Source organism: Chiloscyllium plagiosum, chromosome 33 (genome assembly GCF_004010195.1).
Source record: "Chiloscyllium plagiosum isolate BGI_BamShark_2017 chromosome 33, ASM401019v2, whole genome shotgun sequence".
NCBI classification, from domain to species: Eukaryota; Metazoa; Chordata; class Chondrichthyes; order Orectolobiformes; family Hemiscylliidae; genus Chiloscyllium; species Chiloscyllium plagiosum.
Genome location: NC_057742.1, coordinates 2544896 through 2566338, shown reverse-complemented (window position 1 = coordinate 2566338; position 21443 = coordinate 2544896). Strand labels below are relative to the sequence as shown.

The window sequence follows — 21443 nt, the reverse complement described above, 5'->3', positions numbered from 1 at the left end:
TATAGAGGTTTACAAAATTATGAGGGGCATGGATAGGATAAATAGACAAAGTCTTTTCCCTGGGGTCAGGGGGTCCAGAATTAGAGTGCATAGGTTTAGGGTGAGAGGGGAAAGATATAAAAGAGACCTAAGGGGCAACTTTTTCATGCAGAGGGTGGTACATGTATGGAATGAGCTGCCAGAGGATGTGGTGGAGGCTGGTACAATTGCAACATCTAAGAGGCATTTGGATGGGTATATGAATAGAAAGGGTTTGGAGGGATATGGGCCAGGTGCTGACAGGTGGGACTAGATTGGTTTGGGATATCTGGTCGGCATGGACAGGTTGAACCTGTTTCCATGCTGTACATCTCTATAACTCTCTCACCCAGTGTCAAACCCCCTATCCGATACATGTAACTCTGCATTTCCCATGACTAACCCACCTAGCCTGCACATCCCATTCACAACTAACAATTTAACATGACCAATTCACCTAACCTGCACATCTTTGGATTGTGGGAGGAACCTGGAACACCCGGAGGAAACTCACACAGAGAGAGGGAGAATATGCAAACTCTTGGATTGCCTGGCACCTTGTCCTCGTGCAAAATGGCCTTTCAGGCATGGGCCAGCACCCGGAATCCCAGGATGCCTGGCAGTAGTAAGGTCTTCCACCTACAGCATGAGAGAGTGTCAGGCTATCACTGGATGAGAGGGGCACCATGAGACATGGTGTGAAATTAGTGAGGCAGAGTTTGAGACAATAGCACGAGAAAACTCACTAGCCCTCATGGATTGAAATCCTCCAGGAAACGCGACAAAAATGACACTTAGAGATTTCTGGTAATCATGATTTGGAGATGTCGGTGTTGAACTGGGGTGGACAAAATTAAAAAATCACACAACACCAAGTTATGGTCTAACTGGTTTACTTGGAAGCACTAGCTATCGAACTGCTGCTTCCTCATCAGGTGGTTGTGGAGCAGAATCATAAGACACATATTTCTGGTAAAATTCAGCCCGAAGTTTAGGTCCAGAGCTTGTGCCTAATCTGGGGTTATGAACATTAGGTTATGCTACCAGAGCCTGCCACTAGATGGTGCCCCAAACAGCAAATAAAACAAGTGTAAACATAATTCACATCAGCTTCACTTCAGACTGCTCTAGTTATTTTAATAATTGTTACCGGAATCAAAATAGATAATAAAGATCAAATAGCAACACAGCTTCTTGGTACTGAAACAAGGCAATTACAGGGGTGACTGTATTCTGAAATTTAACATTGTTTAATGCAGTAATACAAGCAAGAAGTTGTGCTCTGAATTAACTGGGAAGAGAGTGATGGTGAGGGGGGGGAAAAGGGAAAAGTTGACAGGGTGGGGAAGTAGTAGTTCCTCTAGGAAAATCTGGGTCAGCATGCAATTCTGACAGAGCAATGCATTCCACGTCAACAATCTTTTCAAAGGCTGGGACTCTCAGTGCAAAAGCCTCCCAATACTCTTGGTTCCCAGTAGAGTAGAGAACCATGGAACTCCCCAAATTGGCCCCATTCATGCTCATAGCAATTTCCCTGTAGATTTGGGACAGAGTCAATGCCAAAAGCTTTATAGTAGGTCAGGACTCCAGGAATTCAATCTCCAAATAAAGTATTAAGTGCATATTCATGTCACATTAACTCAGTATGATCAGGGAAAGCTCACTTAAACTAACTAACTATCAGTTTGTGTGCTGTATAACTCTCTGACTCTAAATTCTTAACTTATTTGCTAGCATTTTAGTTTTGATTCAAACATTATCTATTAAGCCATGGTCTTCAGTCATTAAACCAACCCCCTGTACCATCAGTAAGAAACCAAAAGAAGTATGGATGCTGGAATTCAGAAACAAAATCAGAAATTGCTGGAAAAACTCAGCAGGTCTGGCAGCATCTGTGGCAAGAAAGCAGAATTAACATTTCAAGTCTAGGGACTGAATGTAGCTGGAAAAGGCTAATATAAATGCTAAAGATGGCCGGGGGGGTGGGGGGGGGGCTGGGGGCGGGGGGTGGGGGCGAGTGGTAAAACCATAAGTGGATTTGCAGCCCAGACAGAGGTAAAAACACTCTTGAGCACGTAAACGAATGAGTATATTCTCCCTCTCTGACAACAATAATATCTGCTGTATAAAATGTCAGGCTCAATCCCTGAGCCAAGCAGAGTTGGAAGATCTCACCCAGAATGGCAATAACGACTCTGATCCCACACACACACACAGACATTACCAGAATCCACAAATCCCTCTTGTCACATTTGAGTGATGGAGGGGGAGGATGGTAATGAAGTCTGAACTCAGCAATGATCTCCAATCACTCTGTGGCCCACGAGCCTATCGCTGTCTGTTCAAACAGATTGCATAATTGTAATACGGGAATTCTGCATTGATCTGTGGAGAATCAAACCCTGGCACAGAGAAAGAGAGTTGGAAATATAAACAAAGGATGAGCCCTTAACAATGGCTCCTCGGTAACGCAGATTAAATCAATTGTTATTACATCCTCTCACTGCACTTACTTTTCCAGAAACTGCTGCAAACCTTGGCGTCTTCTCTCTATACTTTCAATGTCATTAACTTGGAAAAATGGTTTCTTGCCTGGTAGCTCTGGGAGGGGTCTGTGAAAACAAAAGAAACAAATGACTCTTTACATTTTGGCTGAAGTGTGTGGGCCAAACCTGTTAATTAAAACATTAATATCAGAATTAAATACAGAAATTGCTGAACAAGCTCAGGAGTTCTGACAGCATCTGTGGAGAGAAAGCAGAGTTAACATTTCAGGTCCAGTCACCCTTCCTCAGAACTGGACCCAAAACATTAACTCTTGATTTCTCTCCACAGCTGTTGCCAGACCTGCTGAGTTTTTCCAGCAATTTCAGTTTTGTTTCTGATTTACAGCACCTGCAGTTCTTTCACTTTTTAATATCAGAATGTTCCTCTCAAAGAGCCAAAAGCTAAATGAGTAGGCTGAGAGCTAAGTCACTAAGAAGTAACATCAGGAAGAATATTGGAACTCTAAAATGAAAAAACAAGTAACAGCTGGACTATAAAATTACTAAGAGAAAGCAAGGACTGCAGATGCTGGAGATCAGAGTTCAAAGTGGGGTGCTGGAAAAGCACAGCAGGTCAGGCAGCATCCGAGGAGCAGGAAAATCGATGTTTCGGGCAAGAATGAAGCTGGGAGCTTAGGGGGTGAAGAGATAAACGGGAGGGGGTGGGGCTGAGGGGGGGAAGGTAGCTGATACTGTGATAGGTAGACAGAGGTGGGGGTAATGGTGATAGGTCGGAGAGGAGAGCGGAGGGAGAGATGGGAAGGAAGATGAACAGGTAGGACAGGTCATGAGGGTGGTGCCGAGTTGGAAGGTTGGAACTGGAATAAGTTGGGGGTGGCGGGGGGAGTGGAAATGAGGAAACTGATGAAATCCACCTTGAAGCCATGTTGTTGCAGGGTCCCAAGGCGGAACATTACTAGCAGTTTATATATATATTATTATTAAACGTTGAGAGTTACAGTTAAGCCATTCTAATCTTTTTATTTTGTCTGCATTTTAAATTTGGTGTAAATAGTGTTTTTTGATTAAAGTCGAGTAGTTTGACCAATAAAATTGCATCTTTAAGATTAGATTAGATTACATTAGATTAGATTACATTACAGTGTGGAAACAGGCCCTTCGGCCCAACAAGTCCACACCGCCCCGCCGAAGCGCAATCCACCCATACCCCTACATTTACCCCTTACCTAACACTACGGGCAATTTAACATGGCCAATTCACCTGACCTGCACATCTTTGGACTGTGGGAGGAAACCGGAGCACCCGGAGGAAACCCACGCAGACACGGGGAGAACGTGCAAACTCCACACAGTCGGTCGCCTGAGGCGGGAATTGAACCCGGGTCTCTGGCGCTGTGAGGCAGCAGCGCTAACCACTGTGCCACCGTGCCGCCCAAATCCACATCTGGATTGCAATGTCTTACACTTACCTTTAAAATAAGAAACTGTTAGTGTCATGGCTATCTTTTAATATATTTTGAGGGGGTATGGTCTGGTCCATAACAGAAGAAAGGATTGGGAATGAGTGGGGAATACGGTAATCCACAGGATGGTAGCTGGAATTTAGGCCACTACCCATTACTAATCAAGTGCGGTTTTCAATGCCAAGAGAGCTTTCGAAATCTGTGGAAGGTCCTGCCTGGCAAGTTCGAACTGTGAATAGAATTGGTCATTTTTTCTTTGTTGACTGGTTTAGTAAGTAGCACTTTTATATTTGAATTCAGACTGTCATGGGCTCAAGTTCCATTTCAGAGACCTGAGTGCAAATTCCAAATTGACACACACATGGAGTACTGCACTATCAGAAGTGTTATCTTTCTGATGAGACCTTAACACATATAAAAGATCCCTTTGTCCTATCAACAAAGCAATGGTTGACATGATGAGGTGTCCTTCCAAAGGCAGCTCAAGTACCAGCAGTGCCAGTGATGGTCAGCAGGCATGATCCCAGGATTATTTACAGAACAGCAAACAATGTATTTCCAGGGGACTCCGTTTGCGAATTGTGCCCTGTTTTGTGTGTGTAGTTCAACATGGGTAATCCTAGTGCTCTGGCCATTAGGAGTAGGAGTTGTATTCGGAACGGTACTTACACTAATCCAGCATTCTTCTGGAGCTGACGCCTCAGCCATACAAATTCACGATATCGTCTCCGCACACAGGAAGTCTTTACTGTAAATGCCTTACTGTTTGTCTGAAACAGAACAGCAAAAGGCCTTTCAGTTAACTTTGTTACTATTTGACAGCCAAAAACAACCAATCTTGTCTCCCTCCTGCCTTTGCCATGAGGATACGCCATATTTAATATCTCTTGAAGGCCTTATGTTTTGGAGGATTATGGAAAAGTGAATTTATTTCAAATTTTGTGGAAATAGCTGGAGTAGTTTCTCTGAAAGAGGTAATTGAAGTGTCACTGTGATCACTGGAGCTTTTCTTTTAAATTTAAATTTCCTAGAAATCACACAATTGGTAAGAATTCACGTTCTGCTGTTGCCCCCTGCTGGGGCTGCTTAAACAGTAGCTGGATGGAGAGTGCGGGGGGAGGGGGTCAGCAATTAGTTGGGTGACAAGAAAACTGTGAGGATGGGCCACACAACTGACCTTGCCAATTTCTGGGGAAAAATTATCTTTTTGAGTTCAGGGCGACATTGGTTTATTCTTCTTCTGAAAGAAAGAGTTTCTTAATATTGTGTTTCCTGAGAAAGATGCGGTTGCCAAGACATGACTTGACCACATGCCAGAACATCAGAACATCAGAATGGCAGAAGTCAGAACATTCTACACCTCATTCTCTTTACCTTCAAGAGTAACCTTAATGGCCAGAAAGTATTTTCCTTTTCTTAAGAAAGTAAACCTCTGGAGGGAGAAATCCTTGTTCACTTTTCCAATGAAGTGTGTACATACGTGTGAGTATTTACAGGGATAAACAGCTATACAACCATAGTACCAACAGCATATGTTAACTAATTATTGCATCTTCATTGAATATGTATTGTTTTGATAATAAACCAATGACTGAATTTAAGAAACCTGGTTGAAAGATCTTTTTATTTAAGTGCTTTCCATATCATATTTAAGTGACCATCAGGAAATGAATTTTTATTTGATGTTGTGATCCATGGAATAGATTAGATTAGATTAGATTACTTACAGTGTGGAAACAGGCCCTTCGGCCCAACAAGTCCACACCGACCCGCCGAAGCGCAACCCACCCATTCCCCTACATTTACCCCTTTACCTAACACTACAGGCAATTTAGCATGGCCAATTCACCTGACCTGCACATCTTTGGACTGTGGGAGGAAACCGGTGCACCCGGAGGAAACCCACGCAGACACGGGGAGAATGTGCAAACTCCACACAGACAGTCGCCTGAGTCGGGAATTGAACCCGGGTCTCTGGCACTGTGAGGCAGCAGTGCTAACCACTGTGCCACCGTGCCGCCCACACGGAATAGTGGACTACAGCCACAATGCACTCTTCCAGCCTTGGTTGTAACAGTGTAGAGAATTATCAGTGTGGGAGGAAGGCATTTGCATTATTGTGACAGCCTTTTTAAAAGTCTCCCTCGTATAGAAAGGATGTTGTGAAACTTGAAAGGGTTCAGAAAATATTTTGAAAGCATTCAGAAAGGATGTTGCCAGGGTTGGAGGGTTTGAGGTATAGGGAGAGGCTGAATGGGCTGGGACTGTTTTCCCTGGAGCATTGGAAGCTGAGAGGTGACCATTTAAGGTTTATAAAATCATGAGTGGCATGGATTGAGGTTGGGGGAGTCCAGAACTAGAGGGCATAGGTTTAAGGTGAGGGGAAAGATTTAAAAAAGGACCTAAGAGGTGCGTATATCGAATGAGCTGCCAGAAGTTGTGGAAGCTGGTACCATTAGAAGGCATCTGATTAGAAAAGGTTTAGACGGATATGGGCCAAGTGCTGGTAAATGGGATTGGATTAATTTAGGATATCTGGTTGACATGAATGAGTTGAACTAAGGGGTCTATTTCTGTGCTGTACATCTCTATGATTCTATAACTAAATCAAGCTCATTCCTCTGCTATTTCCACGTAACCCTACATGTCCTTTCCCCATCAAGCATTTATTCCATTAATTAGCTGGTCTTTTTACAATGGAAATGAGGAGGAATTTAATCTCTATTAGGTCATATATCCACGGAATTCTCTACCTCAGAGGATTGTGGAGGCTGTGTCATTGAATAGACTCAAGGCTGAAAAGAAACAGTTCCATGAACTATAAGGGGCTCCAGGATTAGCAAATTCAGGCAAAGAAAGTCTAATAGAGGCTATGATCACTTCAGCCATGATGTTATGGAATGCCAGAGTAGACTCGAGAGGCCATTTGGTCTACAACTGTCCTGTTTTCTTATGTCCTTGTGTTTAATTCTGTTTTGAGAGTCATTACTAGGTTCACTACCACTGCTGAACACTCTCTGCTCATTCCTGAAGAAGGGCCTGTGCCCGAAACGTCGAATCTCCTGTTCCCTGGATGCTGCCTGACCTGCTGTGCTGTTCCAGCAATAAAGTTTCAACTTTGATCTCCAGCATCTGCAGACCTCACTTTCTCCTCACTACCACCACCCTCAGGGAGCATATTCCAGATCACAACAACTCACTTTTGTACAGCATGAAAGAATTGTCGTTATGTCTTGCTCTGCTTCGTTTGACAATTACAGTCTAACACTCAGCATCACAAAGCTTCCAAATTCACCCCAGGTCTGTAGAGCCAGCTGTGCTAAGCGAGGACAGGGCTGAGGTATGACAATAAACCTCAACACCATGAGCCGAGTAAGTAAGGAAAACAGGACACAATGCCTGCTCTTGACCACACACTCACATTTTCTACACTTAATGGTAAGGTCTTGAGGAGTGTTACTGAACAGAGTCTAGGTTCATAGTTGCTTGAAAGTGGAGTTGCAGATAGACAGGCTAGTGGAGAAGGCATTTGGAATGCTTGCCTTTATTGGTCTGTGCATTAAGCACAGGAATTAGGAGGTCATATTGTGGCTGTACAGGACATTGGTTAGGCCACTTTTGGAATACTGTGTTCAACTCTGGTCTCCCTCCTATAGTAAAGATGTTGTGAAACTTGAAAGGGTTCAGAAAAGATTTACAAGGATGTTGCCAGGGTTGGAGGATTTGAGCTACAGAGAGAGGCTGAATAGGCTGGGGTTGTTTTCTCTGGAGCATCGGAGGCTGAGGGGTGACCTTATGGAAGTTTATAAAATCATGAGAGACATGGATATGCTGAATAGTCAAGGTCGTTTCCCCAGGGTAGGGGTATGGGTGTCTAGAACGAAAGTGCATCAGTTTAAGGTGAGCGCGGAAAGATTTAAAAGGGACCTAATGGGTAACCTTTTCACGCAAAGGGTGCATATAAGGAGCGAGATACCAAAGGAAGTGGTGCAAGCTGCTACAATTACAACACTTAAAAGACAGCTGGAATAGTATGTATGATTAGGAAGGATTTAGAAGGATACAGGCCAAATGCTGGTAAATAGAACTAGATTAATTTAGGATATCTGATTGGCATGGACGAGTTGATCTGTTTCAGTGCCATACAGCTCAATAACTCCATGACTCTAAGTGTGGCACTGACAGGACCAAACTCCATTGCGCCTACATTATGGACAAAAACCGGATACTCTTGCCCTCGGTTCACATGTGAAGGGAGATGGTGACATGGTCGTAGCGTCACTGGACTACTTAAGCACAGATTCAGGCTAATTCTCTGGGGACATGGGTTGGAACACTGGAGGAATTTAAATTCAATTAATAATATTTGGAATTGAAAGCCAGTGTCAGTAATGGTGACCATGAAAACATAATTATCATAAAAGCCCATCTGGTTCACTGGGGCCATTTTGGGAAGCAATTTGCTGCTTCACTTCATCTGACCTATACGAAACTCTTGACCCACAGATTAACTGTCCCCCTGAAATGGCCAAAAATGCCACTCAGTTCAAGAGTAACTGAGGACAGGCAGAAACTACTTGCCATGCCAGCAATAACTGCATCCCAGGAAAGAATAAAGAAAAAAAAGAGCTGCTGAGCCAAAGGGTTGATGATACTTTCCACATACAGAAAGATGCTGCTGCAACAGTGAACACATTCATAGGGGACAGTTGGTTGATACACATCGGAGGGTCAGGTAGTTGAAGCTTGGAATCATGACAAACAATGTTCCTGTTTTGTTGAGTGTTTTAAATGCAGAGACGATAACGGTCACGAGCAAATATAACTGGTGCATGCACAAACAGTCATTAAACGGAAAAGGAGGACATTGCTAGCAGGTCCCTAGCAGATAACATGGGGTTCACCACAGGAGAGAAACTCAAATAGTGTCTCATATGTGGGCTGCATTTATTTGTCGCCTATTAACTATACTGCAGTTTGGCAGAGATCTGGAACCAGCTTGACGACAGATGCCACAACGACACAAGGCTAGAGGCAACATGAGAAGATTCCAGTAATCACAGAAATGGAAGAAGGCTATTCAACCACTCAAGCCTGAATGAACCTGCAAACAAAAAACTAGAGTAGACCATGTGGCCCTTATGGCCAGCTCTACCATTCAATAAGATCATGGCTAATTTGATTTTAACCTTAACATTCCTACATATTCTTTCAGCCCCCTTGGGAATCAAGAATCTACCTCTATCCTAAAACTTTTTAAAGATTCTGCATTCAGTACCTTTTGGGAAATTCCAAAGCCTCTCAGCCCACAGTAAAAAAAAGTATCCTCATCTCTGTCTTAAATAGGTGACTGCTTGTTTTTAAAACTATGAGTCCTAGTTTGAGATGTTCCCACAAAACATCCACCTGGTCAAATATCCTCAGATTCTTAGATGCTTGAATTAAGTCACTTTTGAATCTTCCAAACACCAGAAAGTACTGTATCTAGCCTTGAATTCGATCATAGATAAGTTGTTTGTCAACTCCATTTTCCCATCTTTGCTCCATATTCTTTGATACCATCAGCTAATATAAATCTCAGGCTTAAAAATTTCAACTCACAAACAATTCACCTATGTTTTCAGAGGGGAAGCTTGGAGGAAGTGTGCGTGTGTAAAAACTGCTCATTCCTAAATGGTCCAGCTCTAATTTGAGGATTGTTCTTACTGCCCCAAATTAAACTATTTCTGAAGCTCAGTAGGGGCACACATAGCTCTCTAACTCAGAGATTTCTGATTCCAGGCCCAATCCAGGAGTTGAACAGACAAGGTAGGCTGATACATCAGTGAAATAGACAGCTGGAGGGGTCACCTTTAGAGAAAGAGAATTGTCATACTGGTAATGTCACCAGACTAGTAATCCAGGGGCTCAGGCTAATGCTCCAAGGTGTGGTTTCAAATCCCACTACGGCAGCTGTTGGAATTTGATTTCAAATGGTAAAAACGTGGAACTGAAAGCTGGTCTCAATAATAGCGGGCATGAAATTATTATCGATCGTCATAAAGATCTGATTTTCAATAATGTACATTAATGAAGGAAATCTGGTATCCTTACTTGGTTTGGCCAACATTTAATTTGATTTCCAGGGATCTGGTGTCAACTCTTAACTGCCCTCTGTGAAGGTGTAGCAAGCCACCTAGGTCCAGGGCAGTTGGGAAGGGAAACAAATGCTGGCCTTGCCAGTGACATGAGCAGCCCACAAAATAATAAATGAAAAGCAGTGCTTTGGTTCACACCTTCATTTAAAACACCTGTCTGTCCAATTTTCTGCTGATATGCTGAACCTTTATAAAACTTGGGTTAGGCCACAACAAGATTACAGCATCAGTTTCTGATGATCAGTTTAGTTAAAGATGTGAGGAATCTTGAGAAGTTCAAAAGAGATTTATCAGAATGGTCCCAGAGAACAAGGGCTTTCGTTATTAGGTTAGGTTGGCAAAGCTGAGGTTGTTATCCTTGAAGTAATGGAGATTCAGGAGAATTTTGATAGAGGTGTGCAAGATTATGACAGGCTTGGGCAAGATAGAAAATAGAAAGCAGCCTCAATTAACTGATAGTACAGGGATCAGAGGACATGGATTTAATGTTTTGAGTAAGAGATGCAGGGGATATGTGAGGAAAAGGATTTGAATAGAGTAAATGGTAGGGACATAGAACTCGCTGCCATTGGAATAGGTGGAAGCAGAGACAATAAATGATTTCAAAATGGGCACATGAGGAACATCAACGGGCAATAACACAAGGATAGAATGAGCAAGTGGGACTGACCGATTTGCAGTATAAAAAGCCAGCATGAACTTATAGGCTGAGTGGCCACCTTCTATAACATAACAACATCAAAAATATAAAAATTAAAACACATCCAGGTAAATAATGTGCACTGTATAGTACTTACGTAGAGGAATATTTTGTAATCTACGTAAGAAGCCCAGGAATTCTGGTCTTGGATTCTTGGATCCTGCACTCGCACAGTGATGAATTCCTACCAAACAAAACATGTGAAACACATCACAAACCGACACTAAGGTAGGCAGAGTTGTGGATAGTGCCAAAGGATGTTGTGCATGAGATAAGATGCAGAATTGAGCTGAGAAGTGGCAAATGGAGTTTAATGCAGAAAAGTGTGAAGTAGTTCACTTCAGAAGAAATAACAGGAATGCATGGTAATGGGCTCATGGTAAATGTTTTGGCTAAGTAGGTGAACAAAGTGATCTTGGTGTCCAGGTGCATAAATCCCTGAAAGTTGTCACCTAGGTTGATAGGTTGTTAAGAAGGCATATGGTGTGTTGGTGTTTATTGGTAGGGGGATTGAGTTTCATAGCCACAAGGTCATACTGCAGCTGTACAAGACACTGGTAAGGCCACACCTGGAGTGTTGTGTGCAGTTCTGGTCACCACATTTTGGAAGGATGTGGAAGCTTTGGAAAGGATTCAGAGGAGATTTACTAGGAAGGGAGTATGCCTGGTATGGAAGGGAGGTCTTATGAGAAAAGACTGAGGGAACTGAGGCTGTTTTCGTTGGAGAGAAAAAGGTTGAGAGTTAACTTATTCGAGACATATAAGATAATCAGAGGGTTAGATAGGGTGGACAGCGAGAGCCTTTTTCCTCAGATGGCGAAGACAAGGGGACATAGCTTTAAATTGAGGGGTGATAGATGTAGGACAGATATTAGGGGTAGTTTCTTCACTCAGAGAGTAGTAGGGGTGTGGAACGGCCTGCCTGCAATAGTAGTAAACTCGCCAACATTAGGGGCATTTAAATAGGCATTGGACATACATATGGATAATAATGGAACAGTGTAGGTTAGATGAGCATCAGATTGGTTTCACAGGTCGGCGCAACATCGAGGACCGAAGGACCTGTACTGCGCTGTAATGTTCTATGTTCTATGAGTGACTTTGTAGAACATGATCTGATTTTCATGGCCGGTATGGAGTTTCCCCACCAACAGGGACTGCTGCATGCTTGGCCATAGCTAGGCAATTCTAAAATTGCAACAAACCTTTGGTCTGGATGGTGTATCACTGAGAGTGGATTGTGGAAACTGAGATAAACTAGTCAATAATTATGGTGACTTTAATCCACATATTCACTGGAAAAATCAAGTTAATAATAGCTTGGATAAGGAGTTGTAGAATGCTCCTGTGAGAGTTTCTTAAAACATCACTTTCAGGGACTACCACATAAGAGACTACACTAGACTTGGCGTTATGTAACATGAAACAATTAATGAATGACTTTGTGTTTCAATGATAAAAAGAGGGCAATTAGGTGGGCACGAAACATGAGCTGGCTGAAAGGTCTATTAGTTGCATTCCCATTCCAAAGAAAGTACCCAACGGAGGACCCAGTATCCAGAGTTACTTAAAGAAGTATCAAACTTGACAAATACCTATAATGGCACAAAAATGAGTGGCGTCAGATGATTGGTCAGAATATAAAGAATAGCCAAGAGTAACTAAAAATTTAATTAGGCCAATTAAGTTAAAGCATGCAAGAAAGTTAGCACCAAGTGTAAAAATAGGCAATAAGAGTTTCAATACATATCCAAAAAAGGAAAGAGTAAGTGAAGTGAGGCCATATTACAGAAAAGGAGCTGCTGGAGGTCTTAAAACACATAAAAGTTTATAAATCCCTGGCATCTGATCTAGTGTAGCCTTAGGATATTGTGGGAAGCTAGGAAAGAAATTGCGGAGCCCCTAATAGAGGTATCTGTATCATCAACAGCAACAGATGAGATGTCAGAAGACTGGAGGGTAGCTAATGTTGTACCATGATTTAAGGAAGACTGCAATGAAAAGCCTGGGAACTACAAACCTGTCAGCCTAACATCAGCAATGGGTAAGATTTGGAGCGGATTCTGAGAGACAGGATCTACATGCGTTTGGAAAGGCAAGGAATGATTAGGGATAGTCAGCATGGTTTTGTGGATGGGAAATAGTGTTTCACAAACTGGATTCAGTTTTGATTAAGTAGATAGATGAAGGCAGAGCAGCAGACATTGTCTACATGGACTTTAACAAGGCCTTTGACAAGACTCCGCATGGTAGATTCATTAGATCACATGGGATCCAGGGAGAGCTAGCCAATTGGGTACACAATTGTCTTGACAGTAGGAGACAGAAGGAAGTGGTAGAGGCCAGCAGCCAGTGGTGTGCCGCAAGGATCTGTGCTGGGTCCACTGTTGCTCATAATTTATGTAAACAATTTAGATGTGAATATAGGAAGCATGGTTAGTAAGTTTGCAGATGACATTTAAATTGGTGGTATAGTAGACAGTGAGGAAGGTTATCGAAGAGGACAATGGGATCTTGATCGACTGGGCCAGTGGGCCAACATATTTAATTCAGATAAATGTGAGGTGTTATATTTTGATAAGGCAAACCAGGGCAGGACTAACAAAAGGTAATAGTAAGGCCTTGGAGCATGTTGTCGAATAGAGACCTGGGGGTGCAGGTACATAGTTCCTTGAAAGTGGCATCACAGGTGGACAGGGTGGTGAAGAAGGCATTTGGCATGCTTAGTTTCATTGCTCATAACACTGAGTATAGGAGTTGGGATGTCATGTAATACCTGTGCAAAAATATTGGGAAGACCACATGGAGTCATAGAGCTGTACAGTATGGAAACAAACCCTTCAGATCAACATGTCCATGCTGACCAGATACCCTAAATTAATCAAATGTTTTTTGCCAGCATTTGACCCATATCCCTCTAAACCCTTCCTATTCATATACCCATCCACCTGCCTTTTAAATGTTGTAAACATAACAGCTTCCACCAGTTCTTCTGACAGCGTGAAAACGTTGCCCCTTAGATCTCTCTTAAATCGTTTCCCTTTCACCCTTAAACCTATGCCTTCCAGTTTTGGACTCCCACACTGGGGAAAAGACCTTATCTATTCACCCTATCCACGCCAGTCATGATTTGATAAACCTCTATAAGGTCACCGCTCAGCCTCCGACGCTCCAGGGAAAATAGACCCAGTCTATTTAGCCTCGCCCTATAGCTCAAACACTCCAACTCTGGCAACCTCCTTGTAAATCTGTTCTGACCGCTTCCAAGTTTCACCACATTCTTTCTATAGGAGGGAGACCAGAATTGCATGCAGTATTCTAAAAGTGGCCTCACCAATGGTCTGTACAGCATAGTATGACACAACATTGGCACATTTTGAGCACTGCGTACAATTCTGGTCGCCCTGCTATAGAAAGAATGTTATTACACCTGCAAGAGTGCAAAAAAGATTCACAAGACTGTTATCAAGACTGGAAAGTTTGAGTTATGAGAGGCTGGTTAGGCTGGGACATGTTTTCGGTTGGAGCATCACAGGCTGAGGGGTGACCTCATAGAGGTTTATAAAATTATGAGGGTGAATAGCAAAGTCTTTTCTCCAGAGTGGGGGAGTCCAAAACAAGAGGGCATAGGTTTAAGGTGAGGGGGGAAAAATTTAAAAGATCCTGAGGAGCAACTTTTCACAAAGAGGGTGATGCATGTATGGAATGACGTGCCAGAGGAGGTAGTAGAGGTGAGTACAATTACAACATTTAGAAGACATTTGGATAGATACATGGATAGGAGAGGCTCGAAGGGATATGGGTCAAATGCAGGCAAATAGGACTAGGTTGATTTGAGAAACCTGGTTGGCATGGAAGAGTTGGGTTGAAGGGTCTGTTTCCGTGTTGTATGATTCTATGACTCTATGAGTGTTGTTCCATTAGAGGGCGAGAATGAGGACTTAATAGTAGATAATAAAGAAATGGCAGATGTGATGAATAAATATTTTGGTTCTATCTTCACTATTGAGGATACCAAAAAAATCCTTGTAACACCTGTAAATCAGGAGGTTAAAGGAAGAGAGGAATTTAGGAAAATTAATAATCAGGGAAGCAGAACTGATGTAAGTTCATTGAGTTGTGGGTTAATTAGTCTCTTGGACCTGATGGTCATCATTCTAGAGTATTCAAAGTGGTGGCTGATGAAGTAGTGGTTATGTTGGTGTTACTTTTCCAAAATTTGTTGATTCTGGAAGGGTTTATTGGACTTAAAAGGAGAAAATATAACTCATCTATGCAAAAAGGGAGGGGTGTATATAAACAGGAAACTAGGTCAGTTAGCTTTTCATCTTTCATCAAGAAACAGTTTGAATACATCATTAAGGAGAATGTAACTGGGCACTTGAGAAAACTCAGAAAACGTGTGGTTAATCAAAGTAGACTGCATTGTTTTATGAAAAATCAAAGCACATGGGATAGGCAGTGATATATTAGCATGGATTGAGAATTGGTTAGCAGGCAGGAAATAAAGTGGGAATAAATGAGTTGTTTCAGAGTGGAAGGCAGTGACAAGTGGGGTACTGCTGGGATCAGTGCTTGGGTCCAAGCTGTTCATATTATGTATAAATGATTTGGACAAGAGAATCGATTGACTGGGTTGTACAGACTGTGCATCCAGAAGCTGAATGGCAAACTTCTACTCCTATTTTCAATGTTTCTAATACTTCAGATTGGCAACTTGGGACAAGTGGGGTGCCACAAGGGTCTGTACTGGCCTTCAATTTTTAAAATTCATATCATTGGCTTATTAAGAGGATTTGAAGGCAAGGTACTAAATATACAGATGGCACAAAGATGGGTAAGAAAGCATGTCATTAAAATGACATAACAGAATGCAGACCGATAGAGATAGGTTAAGTGAGTGGGCAAAAATCTGACAGATGGAATATATTTTCCGAAAATGTGAAGTTGGTCACTTTGGCAGGAAAAATTAAACAAAACAAAAGCATAGTATTATTTAAATGGGAAATGACTACAGAATTCCAAGACACAGAAGGGTCTGGGCATTGTAGTACATAAACCACAAAATGTCAGTATGCAAGTACAAGTGAATAAGAAAGCTGATGGATGCATGTCTTTACTTCAAGAATTGAACATGAGAGTAAGTATATTGTGCTTCAGTTATACAGGGCACTGGTGAGACCACACAGAGTAATAGAGATGTGCAGCACAGAATCAGACCCTTCGGTCCAACTCGCCCATGTCAATCACATGTCCTTATTTAATCTAGTCCAATTTGCCAGCACCTGGCCCATATCCCTCTAAACCCTTCCTATTCATATACCCATCCAGATGCCCTTTAAATGTTGTAATTGTACCAGCCTCCACCACATCCTCTGGCAGCTCATTCCATATGAGCACCACCCTTTGCGTGAAAAAGTTGCCCCTTTTAAATCTTTTCCCTCTCACAAGGATGCAAATGCATTGGAAACAGTTCATTAGACTCATATCTGGAAGGAGTGCGTAGTCTTATGAGAAAAGACTGGACAGGCTGGATGTATTTTCCTAACAAGAAGAATGTGAAGTTATTTGATTAAGTTTTTTTTAAGATCCTGAATGATCAACGGATATTGGCTCTTCAGAGTAAGTTTTGAAATTGGGGTTGCCCTTTTAGGATAGGGACCAGAGGTTTTCTTTCTCTCAGAGTTTGAGACACTTTGGACCTCTCCTTCAGAAGCAGTGGAGGAGCGTTACTTTAATACTTTTAAAGTTGAGGTAGGTAGATTCTTGTTAGGCGGAAGAATCAAAGGTTAGGTGGGGTTTAGATAGAAATGTGGAATTTGGAATACAGCCATGATTCTATTGAAAGGTGGACCAGGCTTGAAGGGCCAAATGGTCTATTTCTGTTCCGAATCATTATGTTCATAAAATCCACTTTGATAATTTCCCAATACTTATGAGCTCTATGTGAAACAAAACAATGTTGTTGAAACACATTTTTTGAAAAGAAATCCTCAAAACATTGCAACTAAAATGTAGAAGGTGAAATGACAATTAAAATGCAACTAAAATTTGGACATGAACAATGCCAATATTCACATTGGTGTAGGGGTCATAATGAGAGAAAAACCAACAACTGCTTCCAGGACTAAATAACATTATCAGTCTATGTCCATGAAAACATTTTACTCATGAGAATTAAAACATGAATTAAGAGATATTCTGATCATAGAAATAATTAATTGCTGGGCTGTGGAAAATCTTAAGTGTTAGATTTCTGCAAATGGGATTTCAGCAGGAGTAGTTAGGGAGAAAATTCAAATGTAATCCTGCATAATCTCAGTTTTTAGATTAGATTAGATTACTTTTAGATTAGATTATTTACAGTGTGGAAACAGGCTCTTCGGCCCAAAAAGTCCACACCGACCTGCCAAAGCGCAACCCATCCAGACCCATTCCCCTACATTTACCCTTTCACCTAACACTACAGGCAATTTAGCTTGGCCAATTCACCTAACCTGCACATTTTTGGAGTGTGGGAGAAAACCGGAGCACCCAGAGGAAACCCACGCAGACACGGGGAGAATGTGCAAACTCCACACAGACAGTCACCTGAGGTGGGAACTGAACCCGGGTCTCTGGCGCTGTGAGGCAGCAGTGCTAACCACTGTGCCACCGTGCCGCCCATAATTTCCTGTAAATTCAACTCACTGCTAATAAATAGGCTTTATTCTGTGCTCCTACATGTATTGTGATGCTGCTTAACAAGAATCAAGGTGATACTGAGTTGTAATTATAGTGAATACCCACATGGTATTAATCTCCTTAGTGTGGCAGGTATCAATTTTTATTCTGGCAAAGCAAGCATTTATTACCCAGTCCTGGTTCCTCTGAGAAAGTGGTGAAACTTCTCTGGTCACTTCAGTGACATTTAAGAGCTAACTGAAGCCCCTAGGTTTCCATCCCTAAAGTACAACAACGCACCAATACTTCTTACACAATGTGACGGTTTATCAATTTTCATTTCCAATTTTTCTTCAGATCATCTTCACAGTGGGATTCGAGCTCATATTCCTTTTTAGCAGGATTACTGGATAAGAAAGCTGTCTATTACACTCCTTGGGCCAGGCAATTGAAAGTATAGCTGACAACAGTAGAGTGATTAAGATCAAGAGGTCAGACTTGGAGGGCTGCAGAGATCTTGGATGGGGCAGGAGAAGGTTACCAAGATAAGTGAGATCATAAAGGAGATTCAAAACAGTAGTAGACTCACCAACTTTAAGCACATTTAAATGGTCATTGGATAGGCATATGGACGAGAATGGAATAGCGTAGGTTAGATGGGCTTCAGATTGGTTTCACAGCTTGGTACAACTTCAAGGGCTGAAGGGCCTGTACTGCGCTATAATCTTCTAAAACAAGGATGAGGTTGTAATCTAGAGGGTTTGGTGGGTCAGTGTAGGGTCAGTGAGCAAAGAGGATGTGACAGCCGATACAAGTTAGGGTACAGACTGCAAGGTTTTAGATATAGCTCTGTTTTCAACGTGACTTAGATTTTGAAGGATTTGAGTAGGATGCAATGGACATATGCATAGATTTGAGTCAGTTGGGGCACTACCATTAACCCCAGTAATAATGGATTAGATATAAGGAATACAAAACATAGCAGAGGACTCTGACAATTGCTATAACAGCAACTGTAAAGTGTACATATAACACTGAGCAAACACAAAATCAGGCTCGCTTATTATAATATCAAATTACAAAGTATTTACATCCCAGAAACAGGCCATTCAGCCCAACAGGACAATTCATGCTGTGCACACACTTCCTTGCAACCTATTTCATCTCATATTTTCTGTATATCTTTTTATTCTATTTCCCCTCCTGTACTTGTCTAGCTTTCCCTTAAATGCCTTGATGCTGTTTGCCTCAACTACTCCCAGTTTCACATTCTGATCGTACTCTGGATTTTTCTGATTATTGGATTTTCTTAATTGCTATTTTATGTTCTCCCACAGAATAAAACATTGATTTTACATCTTTGGTATCAATCTTAGGGTCTCCGGGCGATCTTCCTCACCATAGCCTTTTCTAAAGGAAAGAGCTCCACTCTGTTCCCGATTCTTATTATCTGAGCTTACTAATGAAAAAGTAACCACTCAGGTGGATTACTGGAGACAAGTACTAGCATTCACAGAAACCTTATCATAGCGAAAATTTCAGGAACCAATTCTTACCTCCTCTTCTTGGTCTTTCATCATTTTGTTTTCAGTTGAAGAATCAGAGTAACATCTGTCAGAGCAAAACATACAAAGTAAATTGATATGATTTTCACATTGATGCTACAATCTCTCGGCGTATTTGATAATTTCAGAACAATGTATCATGCTTAACGAAACACAGCATTCAAAATAAGCTCAGTTGAAAGAAGCTTCTCCTGAAACCATCTTTGCAAACCTTCAGCTCACATTGCAAGGTCTAACAAAGCTCACTAATTTATCTCAGATCATGGAACATTTTAGTCAAATAGAGAATGTGTTTCATTAATTAGCTCTCAGCCCAGGAAGCAGTTAACACAGCCTTGATTAGTTTCAACTTCCTTGGCTAAGGAAAGGGAGGTTTGTGAATTCCTTTGGAGTTTCTGATCCTGAAGCTTTGAGTTGAGCAGGAGAAGATACCGATGTATGGAATACTGAGGAATGGAAAAACTCAGCAGGTCTGGCAGCATCTGTGCAGAGTGAGCAAAGTTAACATTTGGGACCCTGTGGCACTTCTTCAGAACTGGACACGAAATGTTAACTCTGCTTTCCCTCCTCAGATGCTGCCAGAACTGCTGAGCTTTACCAGCAGTTTCTGTTTTTGTATCTGACTTCCAGCATCTGCAGTTCTTTAGCTTCTTTGTTTGCTAAGAAATGAATTGGATAGAGTTGTGACATTGCTGCTCCACTTGTGTGGGTAATGTGCTGCTGACATTTATTACTTAGGCCGACACTCTTAGAATGCCCAAGCTATACGAGACACTGATTAGCTGCCAAGTCCATGAAGCCTCTGTTGTAATCAAAAGTCCAGATCCCCAGATAGGAATAAAAGAAAAATAAAACAATTTTGAAAGCTTTCTTCATTTTATAAAACAGGAGGCCAGTCAGATCCTCTAACATGTCCTGACATTCAATTACATCATGATTGTTCTGCAGCTTAACTCTATTTCCCATCACTGCTACATATTCCTTCCTTCCTTCATGAAAATCCATTAAATGTAATATTAAAAAGCTCCAACTTATGTATCCCATCTGACACTGTTGTACATGCTATTTTAGAGGGAGTTCCAGATTTTCAATTACTTTTGTGTGGGAAAAGGGCTTGAATTTGCTACTAAACATTTTATTAGACAATTTTAATTCAAATGTTAGGGTTATGCCCATGCTGTTAATTCCTCCATCAGAAGAGAGAGTTTGTCTACATCTACCCTATCAATGTTTTTAAATATTGAAAATAAAAATATCTGAATTAAGAGCACGTTTAGGCCATTCAGCCCCTTGAGCTTACTCTGCCATTCAAGAAGATTTTGGTTGATCTGACTGTGGCATCACCCTGTCTTGAATAATCTTCGACCCGCCCCTTGTTAGTCAAGAGACTATCTACCTGTGCTTTAAAAATAGTCAATGACTTTGCCTCCATCACATGACCTTGCTTCAATCCTCAGAAAAAAAAATTCTTCTCATCTGTCTGAGTGGAAGATGCCTTATTTTAAACTGTATGCCCTAGTTCTAGTCTCTTCCACAAAGGGAGAAAGGTCATTTCAGCATCCACCTTGTCAAGTCCTCTGAGGTCTTGTGTCTCAGTAAGAATCTCCCCTTCATAAAACAACACCTCCCCCTCCCACACCAGGTATCAGACAAATGGACCTTCTCTGAACTGTTTCTAACTCAGTAATATCCTTTATTAAATGAGGAGCAAAAATTATACAAGGCACTCAGCTGTGACAACCCAAATCCTGTACACCTGTAGCAAAACATCCAAACTTTTGTATTTCATCCTCCTTGCAATATCTCAGTCAGATCGCCCATCAATCTTCCTACCCAAGAGAACAAAAGCCAGGTTAATGCAACCTGTCATCATAATATAACCCAGTATAATTCTCATGAAAACTCATGGCACAATGGCATCCAGTCACAAAGACAAATAGAAAAATGCAAAACTAGACAGGTCACTGTCCTTCACTCTCAGCATTCATTCAACTAATAATAGTCATACTTATGCAATACCAATGAATAGTTGTGAGTTAGGTGGAGAAGCAACCATTATATCTCACCTGCGGGCCTCCAATTTAATGCTTAGCCAGCTACTTGTTTGAAGTTGATATTCCACTGACTGGGTTACTACCCAAAGTTGCTGCAACTGAGCTCTTTCCTCACTTCCTCACCCAAGTGGCACTGACAAGTAATGGTAAGTAGAAGCCCTGCAGAGAATCAACAAAGTTCAGACTTCCTCACTGTCAACTTATTATCTCATACACTGCAGTCTGGGTGTGGATGTGGAGACCACGCACAGCAGCTTGATTAAATGTAAGCTTGCTTCCTACAGATAGCAAAGGCTTACACACTAATCTTAGAACTGACCTCTGGCCCACTAAATT

The 21443-nt window shown here is 41.7% G+C and overlaps 1 protein-coding gene across 5 annotated transcripts in view; it reads right to left on the bottom strand.

Moving 5' to 3' along the window:
- LOC122539732 (sorting nexin-11-like) overlaps nucleotides 1-21443 on the bottom strand; it is a 126066-nt gene that overhangs the window by 89675 nt on the left and 14948 nt on the right. For 4 of the 5 annotated variants that reach the window (XM_043674762.1, XM_043674764.1, XM_043674765.1 and 1 more), the window contains 4 exons: nucleotides 19045-19099; nucleotides 10923-11009; nucleotides 4658-4758; nucleotides 2532-2630 (listed from right to left, as the gene is read on the bottom strand). In XM_043674762.1, the coding sequence (XP_043530697.1) occupies nucleotides 2532-2630; nucleotides 4658-4758; nucleotides 10923-11009; nucleotides 19045-19068 (311 nt within the window). In that variant the 5' untranslated portion in view covers nucleotides 19069-19099. Of the gene's footprint in view, nucleotides 1-2531; nucleotides 2631-4657; nucleotides 4759-10922; nucleotides 11010-19044; nucleotides 19100-21119; nucleotides 21267-21443 lie in introns of all 5 variants that reach the window. The other variant, XM_043674763.1, reaches the window with a different exon arrangement.